A 22,901-nucleotide genomic window follows, 5' to 3' on the forward strand; every position below is an offset into this window, starting at 1 on the left:
TCCTTGAATTACTCCTGTCTCTGCATTATTCCTCGGCCTAGCAAGTTGTGCACTATATACTAAAAACTGTGCAAATAGGGTGAAGCACTTTTTAAGTGTAGCTGCAATTCAAATATTCACAGCCTGATTTATCTTTGAAGGATGTGCCTGAAAAAACGACGTTTGGGGGTATGAACAATCCACATACAGATACAAACAAAGAAAATAGAACTAATACTAACCTTGGGAGATACAACTTTTATTAGCTCATTTAAAAAACGAAACTTCCCTACTTCATTATGAAATCTGTGCCCACAATTCTTCATACAAGCTTCCAGCACCTACAAGTTAAGCAAACAAACTTGAGATAAGTATCAAAAATTAGGATGGGTCTATCTGAAAGAAGTCCTCCAACTTGTCTCAAATAAGTCAAAGATTGCCTGTGAAATCACCAAATGGTATTTATACCACCAGAATTTCATGTAAGACAAAAATGGATAATGTTTTATTTTGAGAGCCCCATTCCTTCAGAAATAATCTGTTGGGGATTTCTTTGTGGAGAGGACCAAAGACAGTGTGCATGGAAATATATTCCCCTTGCTAATAGCTTTAAATAAATCAATAGCTTTTCCCACCACTGTCTCACACTGACTTCTTTCCTTCAAGCAGCAGCTTGCAGGGAAGGCTGTGTGAACGGACATTTTGAAATTAGACCATATTCATGCCCACCTTTCTCTTTTCCTTTTCCATTTCCCTCTGACTCAGTACGGTCATAAGAACTGTGTATGGATCTACAAGAATCAAAGATGAAAGTTCCCAGAGAAACCCCCTTTTTACAGGGAATCCTCTATGATTTTGTCTTCATTGTGGACACTAAAAGAGTTAATAACAACATGGATCGAGTAATATAAAAAAAATCTAGATGGATAATCTAATTCTAAAGAATACAAAGTATCCTTTCATTGGAGATAAATTAACCTGTTCAGAGTTAATTTACTGGATCAGAAGACGACTTTTTGATATTACTATGGCACAATGATATATCTTCACTGGCCTTAACATTATGTTAACATTATGTTAAGCCCATAAGTCACATAATTCAGCAAAATGAAATGAAGATACCAGTTAGACATTATTAAACCGTTTTAGTGCATTATACCTCAGGAAAACATGCATTTTATATCTGAAAGAACTGACTTCTGACCTTCCAAGTTATGCATTTAAGAAAGAGTACTGCATTTGTATCAGCCCCAAGACCTAACAGAAATTTGTTGAGGCATTAATGTCCTTTCCTAGCTAATGCCAACTACGCCAGTTACTTTAGACATAATCACAATTGTTATATTCTTATATTTTGCTTCAAAATCATAAAGAGTACAAAAAATTTTGTAAGCCAGATGTTAAGGCAAACATAGTCTATACATTTTCCCATATGTGAAGCCAGTATTCAGGTCTCTGTTCCATAGTTAAAGAGCTAGGGGGAAATAAAATAAGAAAAATAATCCACAGTTTGCCACAGAAGAGGCTAATGATCACACGAGACATTGTTCCTTAATCTAAATAACTCTTTGTAGCACCATTGATAATTCTACTTTATAAAGATATTAATCTGTGTGCAAATCCAGAATTTCACAAGAGAGGTAAAGAAGACCTACTGTCAAGGCCTGGACTGCCTCCCATTCCTGTGGTGACTGGATTTTATGAGCCAGCAATCTGACAGCAATCTGTGGACTAAAATAAATAGGTTACTTATTTAAATAGCATTCCCCAAACATACCTGACCACCTACACAAAAAGATAGGAGATCATTGTTCTTTGTCCCTAAAAAAAAAAAAATTAAGACAGGAGAGAGAGAGAGTGCTAAGACTAAACAGGAGAAACAATCTGTGATTATTCACACTAAGGTTTGGGAAATACGAACAATAAAAAATATTTCATTTTCATAGCTGCCCCTGCAATATGCAGCAATCTCGTTTTCAAATACAATTGTTATAAAGTGCATTCAGGAAGTATTCAAACCCCCTTCACTTTTATCAATTTTGCTATACTATTAAGGATTGGAGAAAGCAGTTTTAATGCCCTTCATTTTCTCATAACGGAAGGATACCATTTTTCAATAACTCCAAATGCTACAATTCATTATCCTCGTTTCCCCTAAATGTCTATGGAGATTGTCAGTCATCCAGGTCATGGTTATCCCAAAGGTGCTTTTTCGTGAGGCAACTGGACTTTCTTGTTTTTCTCTGAAGACGTTTCCCTTCTCATCCAAGAATCTCCTTCAGCCTCGTGAAAAAGCATCTTTGAGATATTTTTCCCCTAGAAAAATATCTACAGGCGGCTGTTAAGTATAAGCTGGGTTGACAAGATCAGAAATGAGGAGGTGATAAGCCACCTGGGAAAGCCAAGGGAAATCATCAAAACAATTAAAAAATGAAAATTAGAATATTTCGGACATGTGATGCGACACCCAGAAAAATACGGCATATTCCATTTAATCCTCCAGGGAAAGATCGAAGGCAAACGAGGTCCAGGCAGAAGAAGAACATCGTGGCTTCAAAATCTAAGGGACTTTTTCGTGCGGCTGCTGATAAAAAGAGGATCGCCAACGTCCGATAACGGATATGGCACAAGAAGAAGAAACATTTAAAATCCCACATGCCTACTAACATTTAGAATCACTGCAGTATTTTGAGGATGAAACACTCAAAAAGAGCAACTAACATCCCTCATATTGCAAAAGGTATCAGTATCAGAAATGAAATGAAATAAAATGTTATCCCTGGATTCTAAACCAACCCCTAGCCATATGGATACATGGAGTGCTTTGACATACTTCCTGCACAGTTTTCATGTTTGAGAGTACAGGTGGGTCCTCAACTTACAACCACACTTGGGACTGGGATTTCCATTGCTAGGCAAAGTGGTTGTTAAAGGAGTCATGCCCGATTTCACGTCTTTTGCCACGGTTGTTAAGCAAATCACTGCAGTTTTTTTTTTTAATCAAGTATCGTTAAGCGAATCCAGCTTACCCTACTGACTTTGCTTGTCAGAAGCCCAGTGGGAAAGTCACAAATGATCATCACAGGACGCTGCAACCATCATAAATGCATGCCAGTTGCCAAGTGTCCAAATTCTGATCACGTCACCATGGGGTGCTGCGACAGTTTTAAGTACAAGGACTGGTCATACGTCACTTTTTTCAGTACCGTTGGAACTTTGAATGGTTGCTAAACTAATGGTTGTAAGTCACTGACTACCTGTACTAGTATCTCATCAAAATCAAATATTACATGTAACATTAACTGAATACAGTTTATGTGATGGGGCTTGATCCATCACATGAACTGTATTAAACTAAGGATCAACTCCTGAAGCTTTCTAAAAAAAAAAAAATCCCTTCTTCAATAAAACCTCATGATGCAATGTGGATAGTTTTGGATACAAACCCTTCAAGTTCTTTGTTGATCTGATCACAGAAGCCAATAATATACTCCCAGTCTTCCTGTCTATTCAAGGGGTTGGTGGCTTTGTCTGGTAAAAAGGAAAAGCAAAGGTGTTAATGTTTTTTTAAAAAAATAATCTCAAACTTCCTTCTGATGTGAAACAGTTGGTGAGTAATATGCTAGTATACTTATCTCTCTTTCAGAAAGGCCTTGGGAAAAACAAAAACACTTCATATAGTGTAGTCATGATTAAGAGCCAGGGATATTAGCTCATGAAAACTTATGGGTGACCCTGAAACTTACGGGTGTCTTTTAGTCCAAACTATCAATCACAGAAGGCTGTTACAGAGAAAAACTAGAAAAAGATGCTATGCACGGCCACTTCAGATTCTAGAGCAGGGGTGTCAAACTGCCGGCCCATGGGCCAGTTGCATCATACGGAGGTCATACCACCCCAGCTCCGGCAACACAAAAAAAGTTGTGATACGTCACGTCACGACACATGACGCAGCGTGTTCTAGAGGAAAGGCAGGATATAAATATAACAAATAAAGGGAAATAGTGAATCAGCTGCCTGAATCAGCTCACGTGGCTGATTTAGAAGCTGTTCCCCATTTTCCAAACACCTGTGAATGTGCAACTGATTGCTTCATTTTCTTCCCACCAAAGCAAACCGGTTGGGCGTCAACATGCACGAGGAGGCTGCCAGAGCAGCATCCAAAGCAGTGATGCAAGGCCTCCAGACGATACCACTGCTTCAAACATTTGAAAATGAAGTGCTTCACATTTACTTCCATGTATTTTGAAGTGCTTTTCTTTCAATGCTTTACACGCCAATATTCAACAGTATTTGCCACAACACACACACACCCCTACAAAAAATATTAGCAAGAAATCATTTTTCAAAAACATCTTTCTCTGAGATACAGAAAGCTAGCTAGAAGATGTCTGAGATATTTTTTTTAAAAGGAGAGCTATATCCGTATACAGGAAGAAAAAAAAAATAACACCAGGTGCTTCCAGGAGGATTTTTATTGTCATGGCTGGCATTTGGAGGTGTACCAATATGCCTATTAAAATGTTTTCTGGAGACAACCAGCCTCTCTGCCCCACCTCATTTTTTTCCCTCAGTAATTTTAATTTTTAAAAAATGAATGACAATCTGTTGTAAAGCAAAGCACTAGCCTTAAGCATATCCTTAATTTTCAATGACTCCAATCAAACCTCCAGAAGCACTTTTACCAAATAAAGTGTGGGTGTCTATAGCCCAGGATTTTGATGGAACTGCCACGGTAGGATCAATTTTGAGAGAACGCATACAACACACCTTCAGACTTGTATAAGTGACCATTGACCTCAAAAATTAGGGGCTCCTAGTGTGTAGCATAATAAAAAGTGGGATGAGGGACAACACCAATACAGACAGGATATTCTACCTGAAAATAATAAACAAACAAAGTTAATGGTGACTGGATGACCATTTTTTAAGTCATGTTATGCTAATATCATACTGGCATTGAGTCAATCAATTGGGGCATTTTGTAAAAAATATACAAATGAAAAAGTCCTGGATTAAGGTAATCAGCTGTCTGCTTAAATGGAAGCCGGGCTGACTGAACAGGCACAAGTTAGACATGTCACTGCAGAATCATATGCTTATTGCTTAACATCTTTTTTATCATCATCCAATCCGGGACACATGCTCAAGAAATCTCTGTGACATGTGGATTTAAAAAGAGGCTTGGAAAACATCTGAAGCTATGTAGCTTCAGGGCCCATCGGGGACAAAACATATCCAATGATTTTGGCAGCAAGTGTAATCAATCTCTGGTGAGATTTGCTAAAATCCAGAAAATCTCCATGTTGTCTTTAAACAGATTCCAGTCAGGAGGGATGTCTTGGTCCTTGTATCATAAGAGTGTAGCCTTGGCCTGTAGAAACCTTATCTACTACTAGTATTTGCCTTTTTTTCTATCCTGAATGCTATCCACCAGACAATATCAACTTGCCCTATAAACCTTGAGTACTCATAGGACATAAAAGTCCATTATATACCAAAAAAAAGGAAAAGCCATAATGTTATCATCACAAACCCTATGCTACTGTGGGTAACTAAGAATCTAAACAAGAAATATTTAATATTATGAGCAAGCAAATGATAATGCAGATATTTGTGATTAAATGCCCTCCTAAATTACAAAAAGATGACTGAGCAGTAGTCAGTCCTAAACTCAAAATATAATTGTCATTTCATGTTCAAATGCAGAAAACCCCCAACAAAAAAGAAACCAATTCTAAATAACTGGTTTTGAAAGAGAACTGGTACTGAAAATAAAACCATGAGTGCAGAACAGAGACGTACTGTATCAAGTCTGCAGGATGTGATCATTGGGTAGGAGAAATTCAGTCAATTCATGAAAAGGCAGGGCTTTTATCCAGGATTTTATTCCAGAGGGAGGTGAAAACAGAGGAGAGGATTTTGGGAAGTGTGGACAGAAGGACAGTTTCTGAGGAAAATTTGAAATCCTACTCCTAGAAAACCTCCATCTGTCAAAGTGACAGATTTATAAGTATATATTTAATGCAGGTAAAGCAAGGATTTCATAGCCCACAGTTTAGTGATATTAAAAGAATCTCATTATAAATCATTTTAAGTGATTTAAATAGTTACATTTAGTTCAAGTCTTTGTTTAAATGTTAACAAAGTTATTATGTTGTTCTATATCTCCCCTCCCCCATCCACCTATTTATATTCCCTCATATATATATAATGAAATACAGGAGAAAAACAAAATAATTTAAACACCATGAAACAATTTGGTGATGGCAGCAAATGTCCTTTGGAGATTAATGGGATTAAATTTCAAGCATGAAGACTAAAATGATAATAAGAAAAATACAGCCACAAGGATATATAATGCTTTAAGAGAACAATTGTGAATGAAATTAGTATTAACTGGATGCACAAAAAAAACAAGCAGTTATCATGTCTATGCAAGAAAAATAATTTAAAGGATCACAATTTTTTTTATGTCTTCATTTGCTTATTTATTTTAATATTTCAATATCAGAACATGGATGCAATGAATCCAAAAGCATTTTTGTTTTAAAAATACCATAGTGTTTCTGCACAGTACCTCCACACAGCTTTAGTGGTTACAGCAACAGTTTTTTTTGAATGTGTAACAATAACATCTACCATGTTTTCTGAACTGGAAGTCAGGACAAAATAACTATGTTCAGTTATATCAAGAGAAGCTCCCGTACACAGGAAACAGTTCCGCTGAAAACTCTGGCCAACTTTGAAAGTGACTTGAGAAAGACTGTGTTTGGTGAATATAACTCTTTCATAACACTAAAGCATGGCTTCTCTCTTCGTATTTCCTTCCCTATCTGGTTACATCTTTCTCCTTCCCCATCTCTGTCCAGTTTAGTTTCCCTTCCTCCTGTCTTTCTCTTGCCTTCCAGCGCAGCAACTGTTCACCCCATTTCCATTCTGATTTCTTCTTCTTCTTGGCTGCTTCTGCAGGAAGAGGGGAGGAAAATGTGGGCATGTGTTTTATAGGTCAAAGCGGCTTGTGGGTAAGAGGCAGAATATTTGATGTTAGAAGATTTTATTAATTTTGTAACAGAGGTAAATTATTTTATAAGCAATTAATTTTAATCAGATATTCTGTTTTTATCACAGCCATAGCTTTTTTTTGAGTGTAGCTTCTGACACAGAAAAAATGTGAACCAGAACTCCAGACTGGTTTAAAAGGAATTGGCAACTCTGATTTAATAAGGCAAAGAAACTGGGCATCTTTATACATCTTTTTTCCCCCTTTCTCTTTAATTTATTTATTTATTTATTTATTTATTTATGAGACTTATATACCGCTTTAAGTGCAAGCACTCTCTAAGCGGTGTACACCAGTAAGCAATGTATATATATATTTACATTGCCCCAAACAATCTGGGTCCTCATTTTACCTACCCCGGAAGGATGGAAGGCTGAGTCAACCTTGAGCCGGTGAGATTTGAACCGCTGACCTGCTGAACACAGTCAGCTAAAGTGGCCTGCAGTACTTTGAAGTCGGTAATTATTTTCTAGTTAATAGTTTAAAACATAGATGCTAGGAATAAATTGAAAGGTCAAAGCAAATTATGTAATAGTTTTTAGTTAATATAATTTAGTTATTAAAAATGAATTTATGAGTATGTGAAAAACACACACTCGCTTTTTAATTTAGGTAATTCCTATTCCAATTACCATCCAAAATTATTTGCCAGTAATTAGAAATCCAAATAAAGAACATTTTTTTTAAAAAATGAAATATTTAAGGTAAGCAACACAGAACAGCTGCAGTAAAAGAACAATTAATATTTGATGTCAGAGCCCAATACAGATGAACAGACTCGCATTTTCTTAAGAAAATATGAACAATCTACTTGTGATCTTTGATTTGTGATAACTGATCTACACATATACATTGTAACAGGGCTTTTCAACCTTTTCACCCATTGTACCACTTTTAGGATATGGCAACATCCGAGTACTACCACTCACCTAGCAAGGTGTCAAAAACTTGACCAAAAAAAAAAAAAGGAAAAAATGATAAAGTACAGGTAGTCCCCGACTTGCAACAGTTCGCTTAGTGACTGTTCGAAGTTACAATGGCACTGAAAAACGTGCCCTCCAAGCCACAGCCGAGCAAGACACCTGCTTGCCCGCCCAGCGGCGCTCTTCCTCCTGTCCAAGGTTTTCATTGTTGTGAGCATTTCTGTTGAGGACAGGGCTTTTCAACCACTGGTACAGGTACCACCTGTGGTACATTGGCACCTAGCAGGTGGTACGCGACCATCTTAGAAAAGTGGTAGGGGGGAGGGGAATGGGCTGAACCGGTGGCAGCACCGCACAAGCCTGAGCGAGAGATGACTGGAGCTGCAGGGCTGTCAGGGCTCAGCAGAAGCGCCAGGATCAGTGCCGCTGTTCAGCTGATTGGTGCTTTTTCGGGGCTGTAAGGGCTCAGCGGAAGTGCCAGGATCAGCGCCAGGCTCCAGCTGGAGCTCGGCGCTGATCCTGGTGCTTCTGCTGAGCCCTGAAGAAACACCAATCAGCTGGAAAGCAGCACTGATCCTGCTGAGCCCAGAAGAAGCGCCGATCAGCTGGAATGTTGCAGCATCTCCAGGGTCTTGTGATTTATATTCAGATGCTTGGCAACTGATTCATATTTATGACGGTCAGTGTCCCAGGGTCATGTGAAGTCACCAAAACCTGCTACAACCACCCAGCAGATGGGGGAATAAAAACCAAACACCCCCCACCCCACCCTCGCTGCCAATCCTCAACAGAAATGCTCACAACAATGAAAACCTCAGACAGGAGGAAGAGCGCCGTTGGGCGGGCAGGCAGGTGTCTTGCTCGGCTGTGGCTTGGGGAGCACTTTTTTCAGTGCTGTTGTAACTTCGAACAGTGACTAAGCGAACTGTTGTAAGTCGAGGACTACCTGTACTTTATCACTTTTTCCTTTTTTGGGGGGGGGTCATCAAGTTTTTGACACCTTGCTAGGCGACTGGTGGTACTCGGATGTTGCCATATCCTAAAAGTGGTACAATGGGTGAAAACGTTGAAAAGCCCTGATCTAGAATATGCAAAGTAGGCATTAACGCCTATTTCCATGCTTAACCTGAACTAACAAAGACTTGTAACCTGCTATTTTAAGTCCCACCTTAGGCATGGAAGCCAGCTGGGTAACTGGACCAGTTACATTCTCTCAACCCAACTCACCTGACAGCATTGTTGTTGTGGGATAAATAGGAAGAAGTATTAGGCATGTTTGCTGCCTTGAGTTATTTATAAAAACACAGGTAGTCCTCAACTTACAGAGTTACAATGTCACTGAAAAAAGTGACTTATGACCATTTTCATTGCAGTAGCATCCTGATCACGTGATCAAAATTCAGATGCTCAGCAACTGCTTCATGAGGGTTGCAGTGTCCCGGGATCATGTGAACAGCTTTTGTGACCTTCTGAGAAGTTAAGTCAACAGGGAAGCCAGATTCACTTAACAACCGTGATAGCAACTGCAGTGATTCACTTAACAACTGTGGCATGAAAGGTCATAAAATGGGGCAAAATGCACTTAACAAATGTCTCACTTAGCAACAAAAAGTTTGGGCTCAATTGTGATAGTAAGTCGAGGATAAAAGTGGGATTAAAAAAAGAATTATAAGAGAAAAGAGAGGAATTTTGTGGGAGCTAGAAAGCTTTTTTAAAAAAATCAAGTGGCGTTTTCACAAATTTATTCTTTCTTCCTATCAAAATTAATGGAAGCAAATTTTCTATGCCAACTCAAAAGCAAGTCAGAGCTGGTCGAATAAATGATACTGGTTTTCTAGTATCTGCCTCCTGAGACCTACTCAATAAAGGAACTTCATTTTATTCACTCTACTGATTATCCATGACACAATGCATAAAAGGAGTGATAAAGATTATTGGCTAAGGCTGAACAATGTACTGTAAAATTCATGCCTTCCAATCACATTTTTACAGTACATTTGCTATGCAGCCTTAAAAATGAAAAAGCAATTTTTAAGTTAAGAATGCCAAGTTGGTGAATACCTAGACAAAACTATGCAGGGTTTTCTTCTTGGCAACAGTACAAAATTGGTTTGCAATTGCTTTTTTCCCAGAATTGTCTAACGTACAGCTTTATAATTCTCTGGTGATCTGATCTCCCATTCACGTACTAACCAGCAAACAATTATCTCTCAGCATCAGACTTCTGTCTGCAATATGAGAATAACAACATTAATCTTTTTTTCACTTTGACATAATGTACGTGAAGCATTTGGAGCAAACTAAGAACATACCACATGCAGGTATGTTCTTCAAAGTCTACCAAGGGGCACTATCTCCAAGATTAATAACAGCAAGGCTATCAGTCGTTGGGAGTAACAATTGAAAAGGCCACTGTTGTGTGGTATTACTTGTTGGCTTTGCAGAAGTATCCATCGCCACTGTTGACAAATAGGATGCTGAACCAGACAGACTTTTGATCAGACTACCTAAAGCTCTTCTTGGATTCTTAAAACTTTCATCCATTTGTTCCCCATCCTTATGCCATTTCTGCAATTTAAAATATGTCTGGAAAAATGATGTAATTTGAATATATGTTGAACATGTAAAGGTTTTCCTGTCTAGTCATAGCTGACCCTACAGTGCGGTGCTCATCTGTTTCTTGGCTGAGGGAGCCAGCATTGTCTGAAGACATTATCCGTGCTCATCTGGCCAGCATGGCTATACACTAAAGCAGTGGTTCTCAACCTATGGGTCGGGACCTCATTTGGGGTCAAATGACCATTTCACGGGGGTCGCCAAACAACGCAGTCCACCATTTTTTCCCCCTTTTCCTTAGCTGTGCTACTCCCTTTTATTCTATTGGCTTTTGAAAGCCAACAGAATAGACTCTCTTGAATAAAGTCTAATTCTATTGGCTTTCAAAAGCCAATAGGAATTGTCCAGGCTGTCTCTGCCCTGCTGAGCCCACCAAAAGTCCCATTCTGCAAACGGTGCTGCACTAGTTGATTAGTCCTCGACTTACGACCGGTTGAGTAGTCCTCGACTTACAACCGGTTGAGTAGTCCTCGACTTACGACCGGTTGGGGGTCGCGGCATTAAAAAAGTTGAGAACCACTGCACTAAAGGCTCACAGAACGCCGTTACCTTCCCACCGAGGTGGTACTTATTAATCTACTTGCATCTGCATGCTTTTGAACTGCTAGATGGGCAGGAGCTCAGGCAGGAACAGGAGCTTACCCTGTTATGAGGCACTTAGGTTTTGAACCCAGGCTGTCAGCTTTGCAGCTGATAAGCTCAGCGTCTTTAATCGCTGAACCATCATGCCCCCTTCTATGCTGAACAATAAAACAGAACTAAAAAATGCAAACCCATAGCGTCTGAAATATTATAATTATTTAACAGAAGGAAATGCACAAAGAATAATCTTCTTTCCTCCTGTTAGAAATTAATCACTGTTTAATGGAGCCAATCCACCGGAATCTTCAAGTACTGCCAATGCAACTCAGGTTTTCTGTTTAACTGAGTGTGTATATTGTGTATTGAAGTGCACAGTCGTCCTTACTTTATTGCAACAGGCAAAACATCTCACTGGCAGTTCAGTGCAGAAAGGGGGAAAAAGGATTTTTTTTCTGTAGCATTTAAAAACTGTACGACAGAGCTAGGTAGGAAGTTACAACACTGGAAAATTGTGAAAAGGCCGAAATCAGTATTAATGAATAACTTACAAATAAGTGAATGGAAAGAGGAAGAGGATAGTAGAAATAAAGTGTATATTTCAGGAAATGGAATCTTTTTCTAACAAATAAAAGTGAAGGGGGAAAAAGTAATTTGGGAATATTCTGAAGCAAACAAAGTAAAAACAGTACTGTAAAAATACAGGTAGTTCTTGAGTTACAACCATTCATTCAGGGACTGTTCAAAGTTATGACTGGTTCTCAAGTTCCAAACTTTGCAGCACCCCACAGTCACATGAACAAAATTGAAGGGCTTGGCAACCAGCTTGCACTTATGACTGGTTGTAGTGTCCTGTGGTCATGATTGCCGTTTGCGACCTTTCCTGCTGCATTTTCTAATCTAGAAGCAAAGTCAATGGGGAAACTGGCAGGAAAGATCAAAATCACTCAGGCCTCTCCCACCCTCCTGCCGCACTTCTGCACAGGCAGACTCCCTCCACTTCCCACTTAATGACCTATATTACTGGAGTTATAGCAACAACCAGGACTGCCTGGATTGTGTCTCTAAGTGATGCAGTCACATGATGACCACATTGCTTTATGACCACATCACCTAGTAACAGCGATTTTGGTCCCAATTGCGGTCCTAATTTGAGGACTGCACGTTTCCTAAAGCATAAGCTCCACTGCCCCAAATTTACACAGTTGACCTAATTTGTAGCCACAGAACATTATAATAACTTGCATGCTGCCAGAGAAGTAAATAACACCTTGTCCCAGAGAAGAGGAAGTGTTCCATTTAGTAAGTGCACTCCTATAAGCTAGAAGGGAGGACACACGAGCTCTGGATCAGAAGGAACCAAAAGGCCGGATTGCAAGAGGCGACTGGTCCAAAGCTTGAAAAGCAAGGGTGGGCGGAGGTAAACGACAACAAGCAGCGACCCCGAAGCTCTCCGTGGGCTTCCTTTAGTTTAGTCCCAAGAACTGGCTTGTCCACCTGATGAACCCCTGAAGGCACAGAGCAGCCCCGCCACGGCTTTTCAACCCGGTCCCGCTGCCGTTTCCAGCTCCAATCCCCGAAGTTCAGCCGATCAGGGTCAAAGCCACCCCGCTCTGTCGCCCTCCTCCTCCTCCACCACCACAACCACCCCCTCGGACTTCCCCCCCCAAGGCTGTCACGATCCCATTCGCCTTCCTCTCCAGCGGTGCAAACACTTCCCCTCTGCTTCTATCGCCCACCCGCCCGTTCCTAACGCGCCTTCCTTCCAAGGCCAGGCGAGACTGCTGCCGCATCGGCCGCCGCCTCCTTGCCCGGCGGCAGGAAAGAGGGCAAGGGTTACTCACTCAGCCAGGACTCCAAGCTTTCCCCTTCCGCCTCCGCCATGTTGCCGGCTGGCTCGGAGACTCCGCCCCCCGATCAGGTTACGCCACGGCTGCGCCGAGCCGACCAGGCGCCGCCTAACCCTGGGGAGGGATGGGGTGGGAGAAGATCCGCGTCTCCTCCTCTCGCAGCGCCCTCTGGCGGCGGGCGTCATTCACTATCGCTTTTTCTGTGATCAGGTGGTCCTTATTCTTGCGAGGATTGTCATTCCCGCCTCTCCAGTTCGCTTGTGCGGTGGCCTTTTCAAATACGTCGGGTGTGGTTGAAAAAAAATGATTCTACTTAAGAAAAAGCAGAAAGCTTTCCCCTAAATCCCTGCTTCCATCCTTGGCAAAGTAGACCCCAAAGCTGACAATAAAAATCAAGATTATATGTCCCATTTACTGTAGGACCAATTCAGCAGATTATCTTAAAGCACAATTTTCTCCATCTATACAATGTAATGATCCTAAAAGGCTACGCTTTTCCTTCAAGATCGCAACACAGTTTACAGAACTCTGTCCCCCTATATAGAGAGATTACTAGGAAAATAAAATAGAATAAGCTGTAACCCAGAGGTTTCTTTGCTCATATACAGATGCTTTATGATCTCCCGTAACCATGTGACAAACTATGGCAAACTAGCAACGACGAGTCTTTATTCCTAGCGTGGCCCAGCCTCCCACAGTACGGTATCTAATCTAAATAGATGAGGGATTACAACTCCCGCCGCTTGGGATTTTGGGAGCTGTAGTTCCAAGTTCCAACACGGCCGACCGGTTCAGTTGCATTTTCCCTAGAACCGCTTTTTTACGCGATGAGCATTTTTGGACGCAGCCTCTATTAGCCCCAATTTTTTATGTCTCAAGCTTGGCTCCCTGGGCCAAACTAGCGCATTGTTTCTACCCGCTTGAAAAACCGAGGAATACTTGCCCAGGATTGGAAGGAGGAAGTAACCCCCCCCCCTTATGTCATTCACTAACTCAGCAAGACTTCGAGATGATTACTCAGCGAGTAAAAACTTGTTTTTGCACTTTCTACAGATACACCAAGAAGAGAAGGTTAGCATATCCAAGCTTTCTCTGCAGAGATGACCATCTCGCTTAAAGCACGTTAGAAAGCGAAGAAGGAATCTCCTCCTCCGATTTTTTGCAGAACTTCCCAGCTGATGGCTACGTCACAAAGGCGCGTGGAATGGAAAAAGCCCCTCCCCGCGGAAGGCCGTTTCCAGAGCAACAGCGCTCCTCCCGCCCTCGCCCTCCCAGGCGGTCCTTTGGGAAGCCCTCGACCAGGCCCTGAAAGGCAAGATGGCGTCCCCCGTGGTGGAGAAAGTCGGGCGCCTTGTCCAGCAGCTCTGTGGCTCTCGGAAGCTCTGGCTACCCGGGTAAGGCAGGGAGGAGCAAAGAAAGTTGAAAAGGCTCGAGGCGAGGCCATGTAATGGAGAGAGGGAGGATTGGATTTATTTGGTTCCCTAACTAGAATGGCACTTGGCATTATGGTTCCTCGAGGCAACATGCATGCCAGGCGGGAGCGAGTGTGGAGACTGTGTGAGGAAATCCTCCAATGCCTTCTGTGAAATTAAACATCCCGGTCCTAACGCTCGTTCCCCTGAGGATTGCATGGCCGCAGTCATGCGATGTTCTGCAAGCGGTTTGCATTGCTTCTTTCCTTTTTAAGCCTTTCAAGGTCAGCCAAGTTGCATGCAAGGTCTAAAGTTATTGGGACCAACTGGGTTTATTTCTGCTCGCTTTATTCTGGGGCTGAACGAAGTGATTGCGTTGCATCCGAGAGACTGGACCACTGAGATTGCATGTGAAGAATGGCAGCATTCTAAAGTTTTGTGTTCTGAAGGTTGAAAATATTAGTGTGACCACGGTTTTCTGCTCATCAAACCTTTTGTAGGCTGACTCAAGTCAGGTGGAGCCGATACAGTCCTGCATTTATTGAACCAGAAGTGAATAAGGAAACTTATCGTAAATCTCTAGAGGAAATGCCAGAGGAAGAAAAAATTAAACAGCAATTGAAAAAAACCCAGCCAGTAAAAGCCACCAAATCCAACATCACCAGTTCTGTGTTTTATGATCCCACGATCAGGTTTGTTTGTTTTTATTATTTAATTTAATATTAATTTTATTAAAATTTACGTTTAAAATGATAAAGAACTAGTACAAACTAACAAAAAATAGATGGTGCAGGAAAAAATATTAAAAAATAGAAAAGGAATTACAAATAATTTATAGTTTAATAATTAAACTGACAGTTTAATAAATAAACTGGCAGAAATAGCCAACGCCCCAGAAGACAAGCTCAGGATTCAAAAAGATCTTGACAAACTGAAACAATGGGCACTATCCAACAAAATGAGTTTTAATGTGGAGAAAAGCAAAGTTACATTTAGGCAGGACAAATCAAACATACAAGAAGAGATCAAGATCACACAAAATATTAGTACTGCTTTATAAAACCCTAGTGAGACCACACCTGTGGTACTGCAACTAATTTTGGTCACCATACTACAAAAAAGATGTTGAGGCCTTGGGGAAAAGTTCAGAGAAGAGCAACTAAGACAATGGTTCTCAACCTTTTAAATGCCGTGACCCCCAACTGGTCGTAAGTCGAGGACTACTCAACTGGTGCAGCACCGTTTGCAGACTGGGACTTTTGGAGGGCTCAGCAGGGCAGAGACAGTCTGGACAATTCCTATTGGCTTTTTTTTTTTTTTTTTTTTTTTTTTTTTTTTTTATTAAAAGTTTTATAAATTTTACAAAAAAAACCAAGAACAATACAGAACAAAAAACAACATATACAAAAGAAAAAAAAAATTAAACAATACATATAAAAAAAACCCCCCACCCCACACCCCTCCCAAAAACCCTCCCTTCCCCCCCCCTGAGCTTCCCAGAGCAGAATATAGGCTTAAGAAATAATAAAATAAAAAAAAAATAAAAATTAAATTAAAAACTTTATATTTATATATATAAAAAAGATATCTATAATATATATAAAAATAAAACTTATGAAAAAGCTATATGATATTTTTGTATACCCAATCTAAATTGTATAAATTTTATCCATTTGTCCCAGATAGCAAAAAACTTCTCTTGCGTTTGTTTCTTTAAGAAAGCCGAAATCTTTGCCATTTCCGCCAGATAAGCTACTTTAAAAAACCATTCCTGCAATGTAGGCAAAGATTCCTTCTTCCAATATTGTCCAATAACAGCCTCGCGGCTGTGATCAAGTTTAACATCAATACAACCTCCTTTGTATCACAATCTGTAACAATACCTAACAAAAATAATTGCGGAGTAAATTTTACCCTCCTTCTAAAAATTCTCTGGATATTCCACCATATTTTGATCCAAAATGCTTTTATCTCTCTACATGACCACCAAATATGATAATAGGAAGCCTCCTTATAACCACATCTCCAACATTTAGGTTGCACGTCAGGGTACATGTAAGACATTTTTTGTGGATCAAGGTGCCATCTATAAAACATTTTATAAAAATTCTCCCTTAGATTCTGTGCTTGAGTAAATTTGACATTTCTCACCCAAATAGTTTCCCAGGTGTCCAATGAAACTGGCTCACCAAAGTTCTGCGCCCATCTAATCATACAATCTTTAATTAGTTCCGTTTCTGAGTCCAATTCAACTAAAACCCCATAAATTCTCTTAATGTGGGTTTGTCTTTGATCCTTCAGTTGCTTAATAAGATTTTCATCTTCTCTAAGAAAACCCACCTTACAATCCATCTTCCATCTATCTAGTAGTTGCCTATATTGGAACCAAGAATAAGTAAAATTTTCTTGTGCTAATTCTTCCCGTGATTTTAATTGCCAGTTTTGTCCATCCCATTTATTATTGGCTTTTGAAAGCCAATAGAATTAGACTCTATTCAAGAGAGTCTATTCTATTGGCTTTCAAAAGCCAATAGAATAAAAGGGAGTAGCACAGCTAAGGAAAAGGAGAAAAAAAATGGCAGACTGCGTTGTTTGGCGACCCCCGTGAAATGGTCATTCGACCCCAAATGGGGTCCCGACCCACAGGTTGAGAACCACTGAACTAAGATGATCCAAGGCCTGTTAATAGTCTATTATTATAAATTACTTATAGAAAGTCTACAAGTGTTTTGTTTACCACAAATTACTCCAGTCATTATCTCTGTCCAGAATCAAATACCCTCATTTGGTTCTTAATAATGAAAGCTTTCCTTAGGTTTTTAATTGGGAACTTTCCCAGCAATTGCATTTCTAAAGTTCATTAGTCTCTGTTGTAAATGTCTCCGCAGCATCCATTGTTGAAAAATTCTCCATTAAAACAGCCTTCCTCTTGCCAAGAAAGTCCAGTCCATCCTTCGTCAATTCCATTGTTTCAGAATTTCTAGTATTCACATTCCCTTTAATATTTTCTAGCAGATGTATATATTTTTCAAACCACATGCTTTCTTCTTCACATCTGATGGCAGCAGATCAGGTTCCAAATCATATTCCAGTTCATCAAGTTGCAAATCAATCCAACTGTTATTTCCTACTTTTGGATATTATCTTGAGGTTGTACAGCCTCTGTTGATCCATCAAGCTTTTTATTTATGGTTTCAAATAATATAAGTTGGAGAGTGTTAGTTACATAATGATAAGAATTTAATATTGTGGAATGATATTAGACTACTAAGTGCCACAGGTAGTCCTTATGAACAAAATTGGGACCAGAATTTCCTTTGCAAAGGAAGAAAGTTGTTCAGTGAGTCGTACCTGATTTATGACCTTTTTGCCATGGTGATTAAGCAAACCATTGCAGCTCTTAAGTGCATCACATTGTCATTAAGTGAATCCAGATTCCCACTTTGATTGTTGGAAGCCAGATGGCAACATTGCAAATGGTGACTACGGAACACTAACTGTCATAAATACATAGTGTTTCTAAGTACCCGAATTTTGATTATGTGACTGTGGGGATGGTGCAACAGTCATCAGTCTGAGATCTGGTCATAAAACACTTTTTTCAGGGTCATTGTAACTTTAAACATCATTAAATGGATGGTTTCAGTTGAAGACCACCTGTAAGACCATCACATTTGTATTTTGTCATTACAGCAGATTCATTAACATGATGATGAAAGGGGGTAATAAAATCTTGGCACGCTCCATCATGAATCAGGTACAATTAATGTTTCACACGCTTTTGCTTGATTATTGCCCATATGGGAAGGAAATAATATCCTTATATTATGGTTATACAAAAAGTGCTTACCTTCTATTAACAATCTATTGCATATTCAGTTATTTCTTTGGTTTGCTTCTTACCAAATGCCAAAAGAATAATAAATTTTATGTAAATCTGTGTTTATGGACCATATTTTTAAACCTGTCTTTCAGAATTATATTGGAAGAAAGGTCAGAATTTTTCTAAGACCTTTTAAATTTTCTTTTTATATTTTTATATTGCTTTTAAAATAACTGGAAAAGAAAAAGACAAAAGTAACGTAAAGTAACATACAAAGATACACTACATTATCAAAAAAAAGCCATAACAAGTACTTAAAAAGTAAGTGAAAAAATACAACAGAAAAAATAGAATGTAATGTATCTTTATAACAATTGCAATTGTGCAGTATATATAATTATTTAAACCAAACATACAAGTGTGTGTTCGTGTCACTGTATATTCATTCTAATTTATTACTATCATGCTTTTTAAGGCTCTGCTGATAGTATAATTTCAAAAAGTCAACCATAGCTTTGAGAACTGAGAAAATCTTTGTTACATCTAGTAGCCAAGGAGAGATTAGGACAGGGGTGTCAAACTGCCAGCCCATGAGCCGGATGTGTCACACGAAATCTGCACCCACCTCAGCTCCGGCAAGGGGAAAAAAGTTGCGATACATTGCGACATGTCATGTGATGCAGCAAGATTGACACCCCTGGTTTAGGGGGGGTCTGATCTCTGAATCTTTCTCAAATGTCATGGATTTGTAAATTACATATCCTATGTAAATTAGATGTAGCATTGTAACACTGATTAGTGTCCATCTGCATATGGAAATTAGTTCTATGTTGAGTAAATCATATTGCTGAGTGAGCCCTTCACCATCCTTCCTTTACTTTTGTTTGGAATTAAGACTTTAGAGGCCATTAAAAGGAAGCAACTTGCGAAATATCATGAAGCAGATGAGGAAATGAAAGAAAAAATTGAGTGCAACCCTTACAAAATCTTCCATCAAGCAATTGAAAACTGTCAACCTGTAATTGGGCTTGCGGGTATCATTAGAGGAGGTAAAAGGTATCAGGTAAGAGATAAATAGAGAATGCCGAGTTAACACAACACACTGAGTTTTTAAACTTGTGCTACATACATTTTATTGAGACAAAAATTTGCTTGCATTTTTTTTTTCTTTTGAATTGCTTTAAAATTGCATGGTATCATCTTCAGCGGAACTGGATTCTTGTATACATTTTTGCATATTTATATATAAGGCAAAAACATTTCTGAGAATTTCCTCTTGCATTTTGAAAACTTCATTACATTGCGGAAAACAGCCTTCATCCACTTTAGTTCTAAGTTGAGATCCCAGAATTGTTTCACTGATTTATAGGGGCACTCTGATGTTGATTTGCATTTTTTGTAACTTAAACATGAAATTATCTGGGTGGCATACTTCAAAAGCAATATGACGCTGGGTAACACACCAAAAGCAAACAATAGCACATGCAAAATATCCACACACATTAAATAGTTTTTGTAACAGAAAACTTGCTTTCAACATTTTTTGAAGACATATATTTAACTTTGTCGTAAATTTAATTAGCAGACTATGATATTAAAGTATATTGAGCCCGGCCTGTTGCTTTTTGCAGGTACCGACTCCTTTAAAGATCAGTCGGCGGAGATTCTTAGCCATGGATTGGATGATCACAGAATGCAGAGAGAACAAGCACAGACGAACATTTATGCCTGAAAAGCTCTCAAATGAGCTGCTGGAAGCCTTCAACAATAGTGGCAATGTTATTAAAAAAAAGCATGAGTTGCACAAAATGGCAGAAGCTAACCGGGCCTTTGCTCATTATCGATGGGCGTAAAGAATGCTGTGTGCTATTGGATCCAGTGTATGACTACTTAAGACTTTTGCTGCCAGAAAAGACTTTTTGTTGTTTTAATTCCATGTGCTTTTCTTTGCATATCACTAATCTGAGCAGGAAATTCCATGCTTCTCATCCAACTCATCAAAGAATATGAACTGAAGAAAATTGCAGCTAAAATACAAGATCCTCCTTTTCAAGCTCACATGAGTGGTTTTGAGCATGCCACATCCCAAATGATATTATCAATAAAAAGCATTGTTTATTTCCAACTTGTGTTCATTCATTTCCATTCATTGAGAAGGTGATTGAAGGTAATCAGAGCTAAAAAATAGTAAAAATGGGAACTACCTTCTGATTTGTTCCTTGTATATCTGGCGAAGAAAAACTTCAGTGTTATAGGTTCTTTGCTGAAAATAATATGAATGAGAGATCAGCAGAATGAATATTTGTCTCTATTTACATATATGCCATCTCATGGGCAAAAATTAATGACACATAATTTTTATCCTTAAAATACCAGTGAGCAGGGGTGGGCTTTTTGCCAAAAGTCTTCCCTGTAAGCATCCAATGAAATGATTACTACAGCTAATTCTACCTCACTGCTATTTAAATAAAGTACTCATTTTAAATTATAAGCTCTATCTACAACATGTGAATTCTATTTGATTGTGATGTTTCAAGCTTGCTGGTATATTCTGGAAGTAGCAAGCAAGAATGCCAAACATTTTAATATTTCCATTTATTAATGAAATATGTGCAATGCATAAGACTTGAACCTGGTTTAGGAATTACAGCAATAATGAATTTCTTTAAAAGAAGAAAGTAAAATATTAGATTATAACTCTTTTTAGGTAATATTAATCTACTTGGCTACATTTAGGAGTGATTGCATTGTTTCAGTTGCATCTGAATGATTTTAGTAGCATTAGCGATACCTAGAGATAAATTATTAAATTGAATTTAAAGTATTGATATTAGCAATAGAATTGGAAAGATGGAACTAAAAGTAGTATTTGGGGAAAAATAATTTACCTCTGGTAAAAATTGTCAGTCACCGGGTCCCAGAAATAAGTTTCTTATACATTCAAAACCCCAGAAATCTCTCTCAGGGTTGGACATAACTGTATTCCACAGTCAACCTGCCTTCTGAAGTGGTATATTCTCATTCCCGTAAAAGAAAAGAATTTAGCTTTTACCATAAAGCATATTGTTTTCCTTGAACAAAAAATGGCAAACAGAAATGTTCCATCATGGGTTATTTTGCAATTGTCATATTTAGTCCTCAGAAATTGGAGGATGTTAAGTTTGTTTGTTTGTTTTTTGTTTTTTTTAAGTATAGAATCTTCCCATCTCTACTACGGTAGCTACTAGAACTACTAGAACTCATCTGAGGAGTTACACTGTAAGTATTCATTGTGGAAAAAGTATGATGACAACTTTTGTTAAAATACCTTCTGATCTCCAAATATGTGCTGATATCTTATGTACTTCAGAGTCCCTTCTAGCACTGTCATAGCGGGTTCTTACAAAACAACTAGCATGTAAATAGGCTGCCCTCCTTAATCTTTTCCTGCAGGCTAACATTTTATGTGTGACTGATTAAATATGCGCCATTCAGTTAGTTTCAATTCTTGGTGACCACATAAATTTTTCCCATATTGCTTTGTTCCTAACCTAGTTCTTCAGGTTTTCCAGCAGTGCATTCACTGTCACTGTAACTAAGTGGACCTTACTGCTGGTTGTCTTTTTCTCTGTCCTATATTTCTGAGCATCGGAACCTTATCCAGGGCTAGGTTTTTGCATAATTTGTCCAAACTAGAATTATTTGATTGTGATTCAAATGAGAACACTGGGTTGATTTATTCAGTGATCCATTGGTTTTTAGGCTATCTATGGCATTCTCAGACATCTCCAATATCAAACTTTGAAAGTGGCAATGTTTTTTCTATCCTTCAAGGATCCGCTTTATCTTCCCTAGAGTCACAGGGAATAGCATTGCTGCACTATTCTGTAGGTATTGATACATCCCAGCATCTGAATATCTTTTTCATCGTTTTCATTTCTTTACTGCTTTTTTTTATTTTTGATGGCTGATCCTAAAAAGCAAATAATATCTTCATTAACTCAGTCAATTCTCTGGTTGATTGCTCTATCTGTTGTCATTAGCTTGGTATTCTTTGTATTTTAGTTCCAGATTCTTACTGTGTTCTTTGAACTTGTAGATCTTTTGCATGTTTGATAATCAGAGTAGTGTTATTAGCATAATGGTGGTTATTTGTCTCTCCCTCCAGTGTTAAAAACATGTTTTCCAATCCGGCTTCCCTGAATAAATATTCAGCATGTAGGTGGAATAAATAAGGGGATAATGTACAGACTTACCTCATTCTTTTGCCAACTTAGAGCCAACCTGTTTCACCATGTTTTGACCGTTTTATGGCTTATTGATCTGTGTACAGGTTTCTCAGGACAATGAAATGTTCTGGGTTTCCTATTTTTCTAACCACATTCCATAGCTTGGCAATATCAACAGAATCAATGGCCTTTCTTTAATCAGTGGAAATACATACCAATTACTTTTCAGTATGCTTTCCTTTCTCAATTATGCAGAGTGCATGAAGAATAATGTCCTGTGTTCCTTGGCCTTTTCTAAAGCTAGCTTGAACATCTGGCATCTATTTTTCTATGCAGAGCTCTAATCTATTTTGGATGTTCCTAAGTGGTATTTCTCTAGTATATGAAATTAAAGGACATTGTATAACAATTGCACACTGTTAAATGCCTTTTATTTGCTATTGGAATG

General features: G+C 38.8%; 2 protein-coding genes and 1 long non-coding RNA gene across 4 annotated transcripts in view; 1 reads left to right on the forward strand and 2 right to left on the reverse strand.

The window, feature by feature from the left end:
• The window catches only part of GGA3 (golgi associated, gamma adaptin ear containing, ARF binding protein 3), a 33,182-nt gene extending 19,596 nt beyond the window's left edge, over positions 1-13,586 (reverse strand). The window contains exons 1-5 of one of the 2 annotated variants that reach the window (XM_039342914.1): positions 13,005-13,584; positions 4,750-4,858; positions 3,426-3,510; positions 1,635-1,710; positions 222-320 (exon numbers count right to left, since the gene is read on the reverse strand). In XM_039342914.1, the coding sequence (XP_039198848.1) occupies positions 222-305 (84 nt within the window). In that variant the 5' untranslated portion in view covers positions 306-320; positions 1,635-1,710; positions 3,426-3,510; positions 4,750-4,858; positions 13,005-13,584. Of the gene's footprint in view, positions 1-221; positions 321-1,634; positions 1,711-3,425; positions 3,511-4,749; positions 4,859-13,004 lie in introns of both variants that reach the window. The other variant, XM_039342913.1, reaches the window with a different exon arrangement.
• On the reverse strand, positions 6,445-10,717 carry LOC120307787. The gene is made up of 2 exons (XR_005556644.1): positions 10,027-10,717; positions 6,445-6,945 (listed from the first exon to the last, which is right to left on the reverse strand). It is a non-coding gene; the product is annotated as an uncharacterized LOC120307787 (long non-coding RNA).
• A 661-nt stretch (positions 13,587-14,247) lies between the features above and the next one.
• Positions 14,248-20,370, forward strand: MRPS7 (mitochondrial ribosomal protein S7). The gene is made up of 5 exons (XM_039342919.1): positions 14,248-14,404; positions 14,923-15,114; positions 18,116-18,179; positions 19,141-19,308; positions 19,877-20,370. Exons 1-5 carry the CDS (start codon positions 14,328-14,330, stop codon positions 20,096-20,098), a joined length of 723 nt encoding a protein of 240 aa, XP_039198853.1. The 5' UTR covers positions 14,248-14,327; the 3' UTR covers positions 20,099-20,370.
• The last annotated feature ends 2,531 nt before the right edge of the window (positions 20,371-22,901 follow it).

Source organism: Crotalus tigris, unplaced genomic scaffold (genome assembly GCF_016545835.1).
Source record: "Crotalus tigris isolate CLP2741 ecotype Arizona unplaced genomic scaffold, ASM1654583v1 scf7180000017814.3102382, whole genome shotgun sequence".
Taxonomy (NCBI): domain Eukaryota; kingdom Metazoa; phylum Chordata; class Lepidosauria; order Squamata; family Viperidae; genus Crotalus; species Crotalus tigris.

Coding starts and splice junctions, on each gene's coding strand:
- MRPS7 (XM_039342919.1), top strand. CDS start 14,328: ATGGCGTCCCCCGTGGTGGAGAAAGTCGGGCGCCTTGTCCAGCAGCTC. Junction 15,115..18,115: donor TTTTATGATCCCACGATCAG/GTTTGTTTGTTT, acceptor TTGTCATTACAG/CAGATTCATTAACATGATGA. Junction 18,180..19,140: donor CACGCTCCATCATGAATCAG/GTACAATTAATG, acceptor TTTGGAATTAAG/ACTTTAGAGGCCATTAAAAG.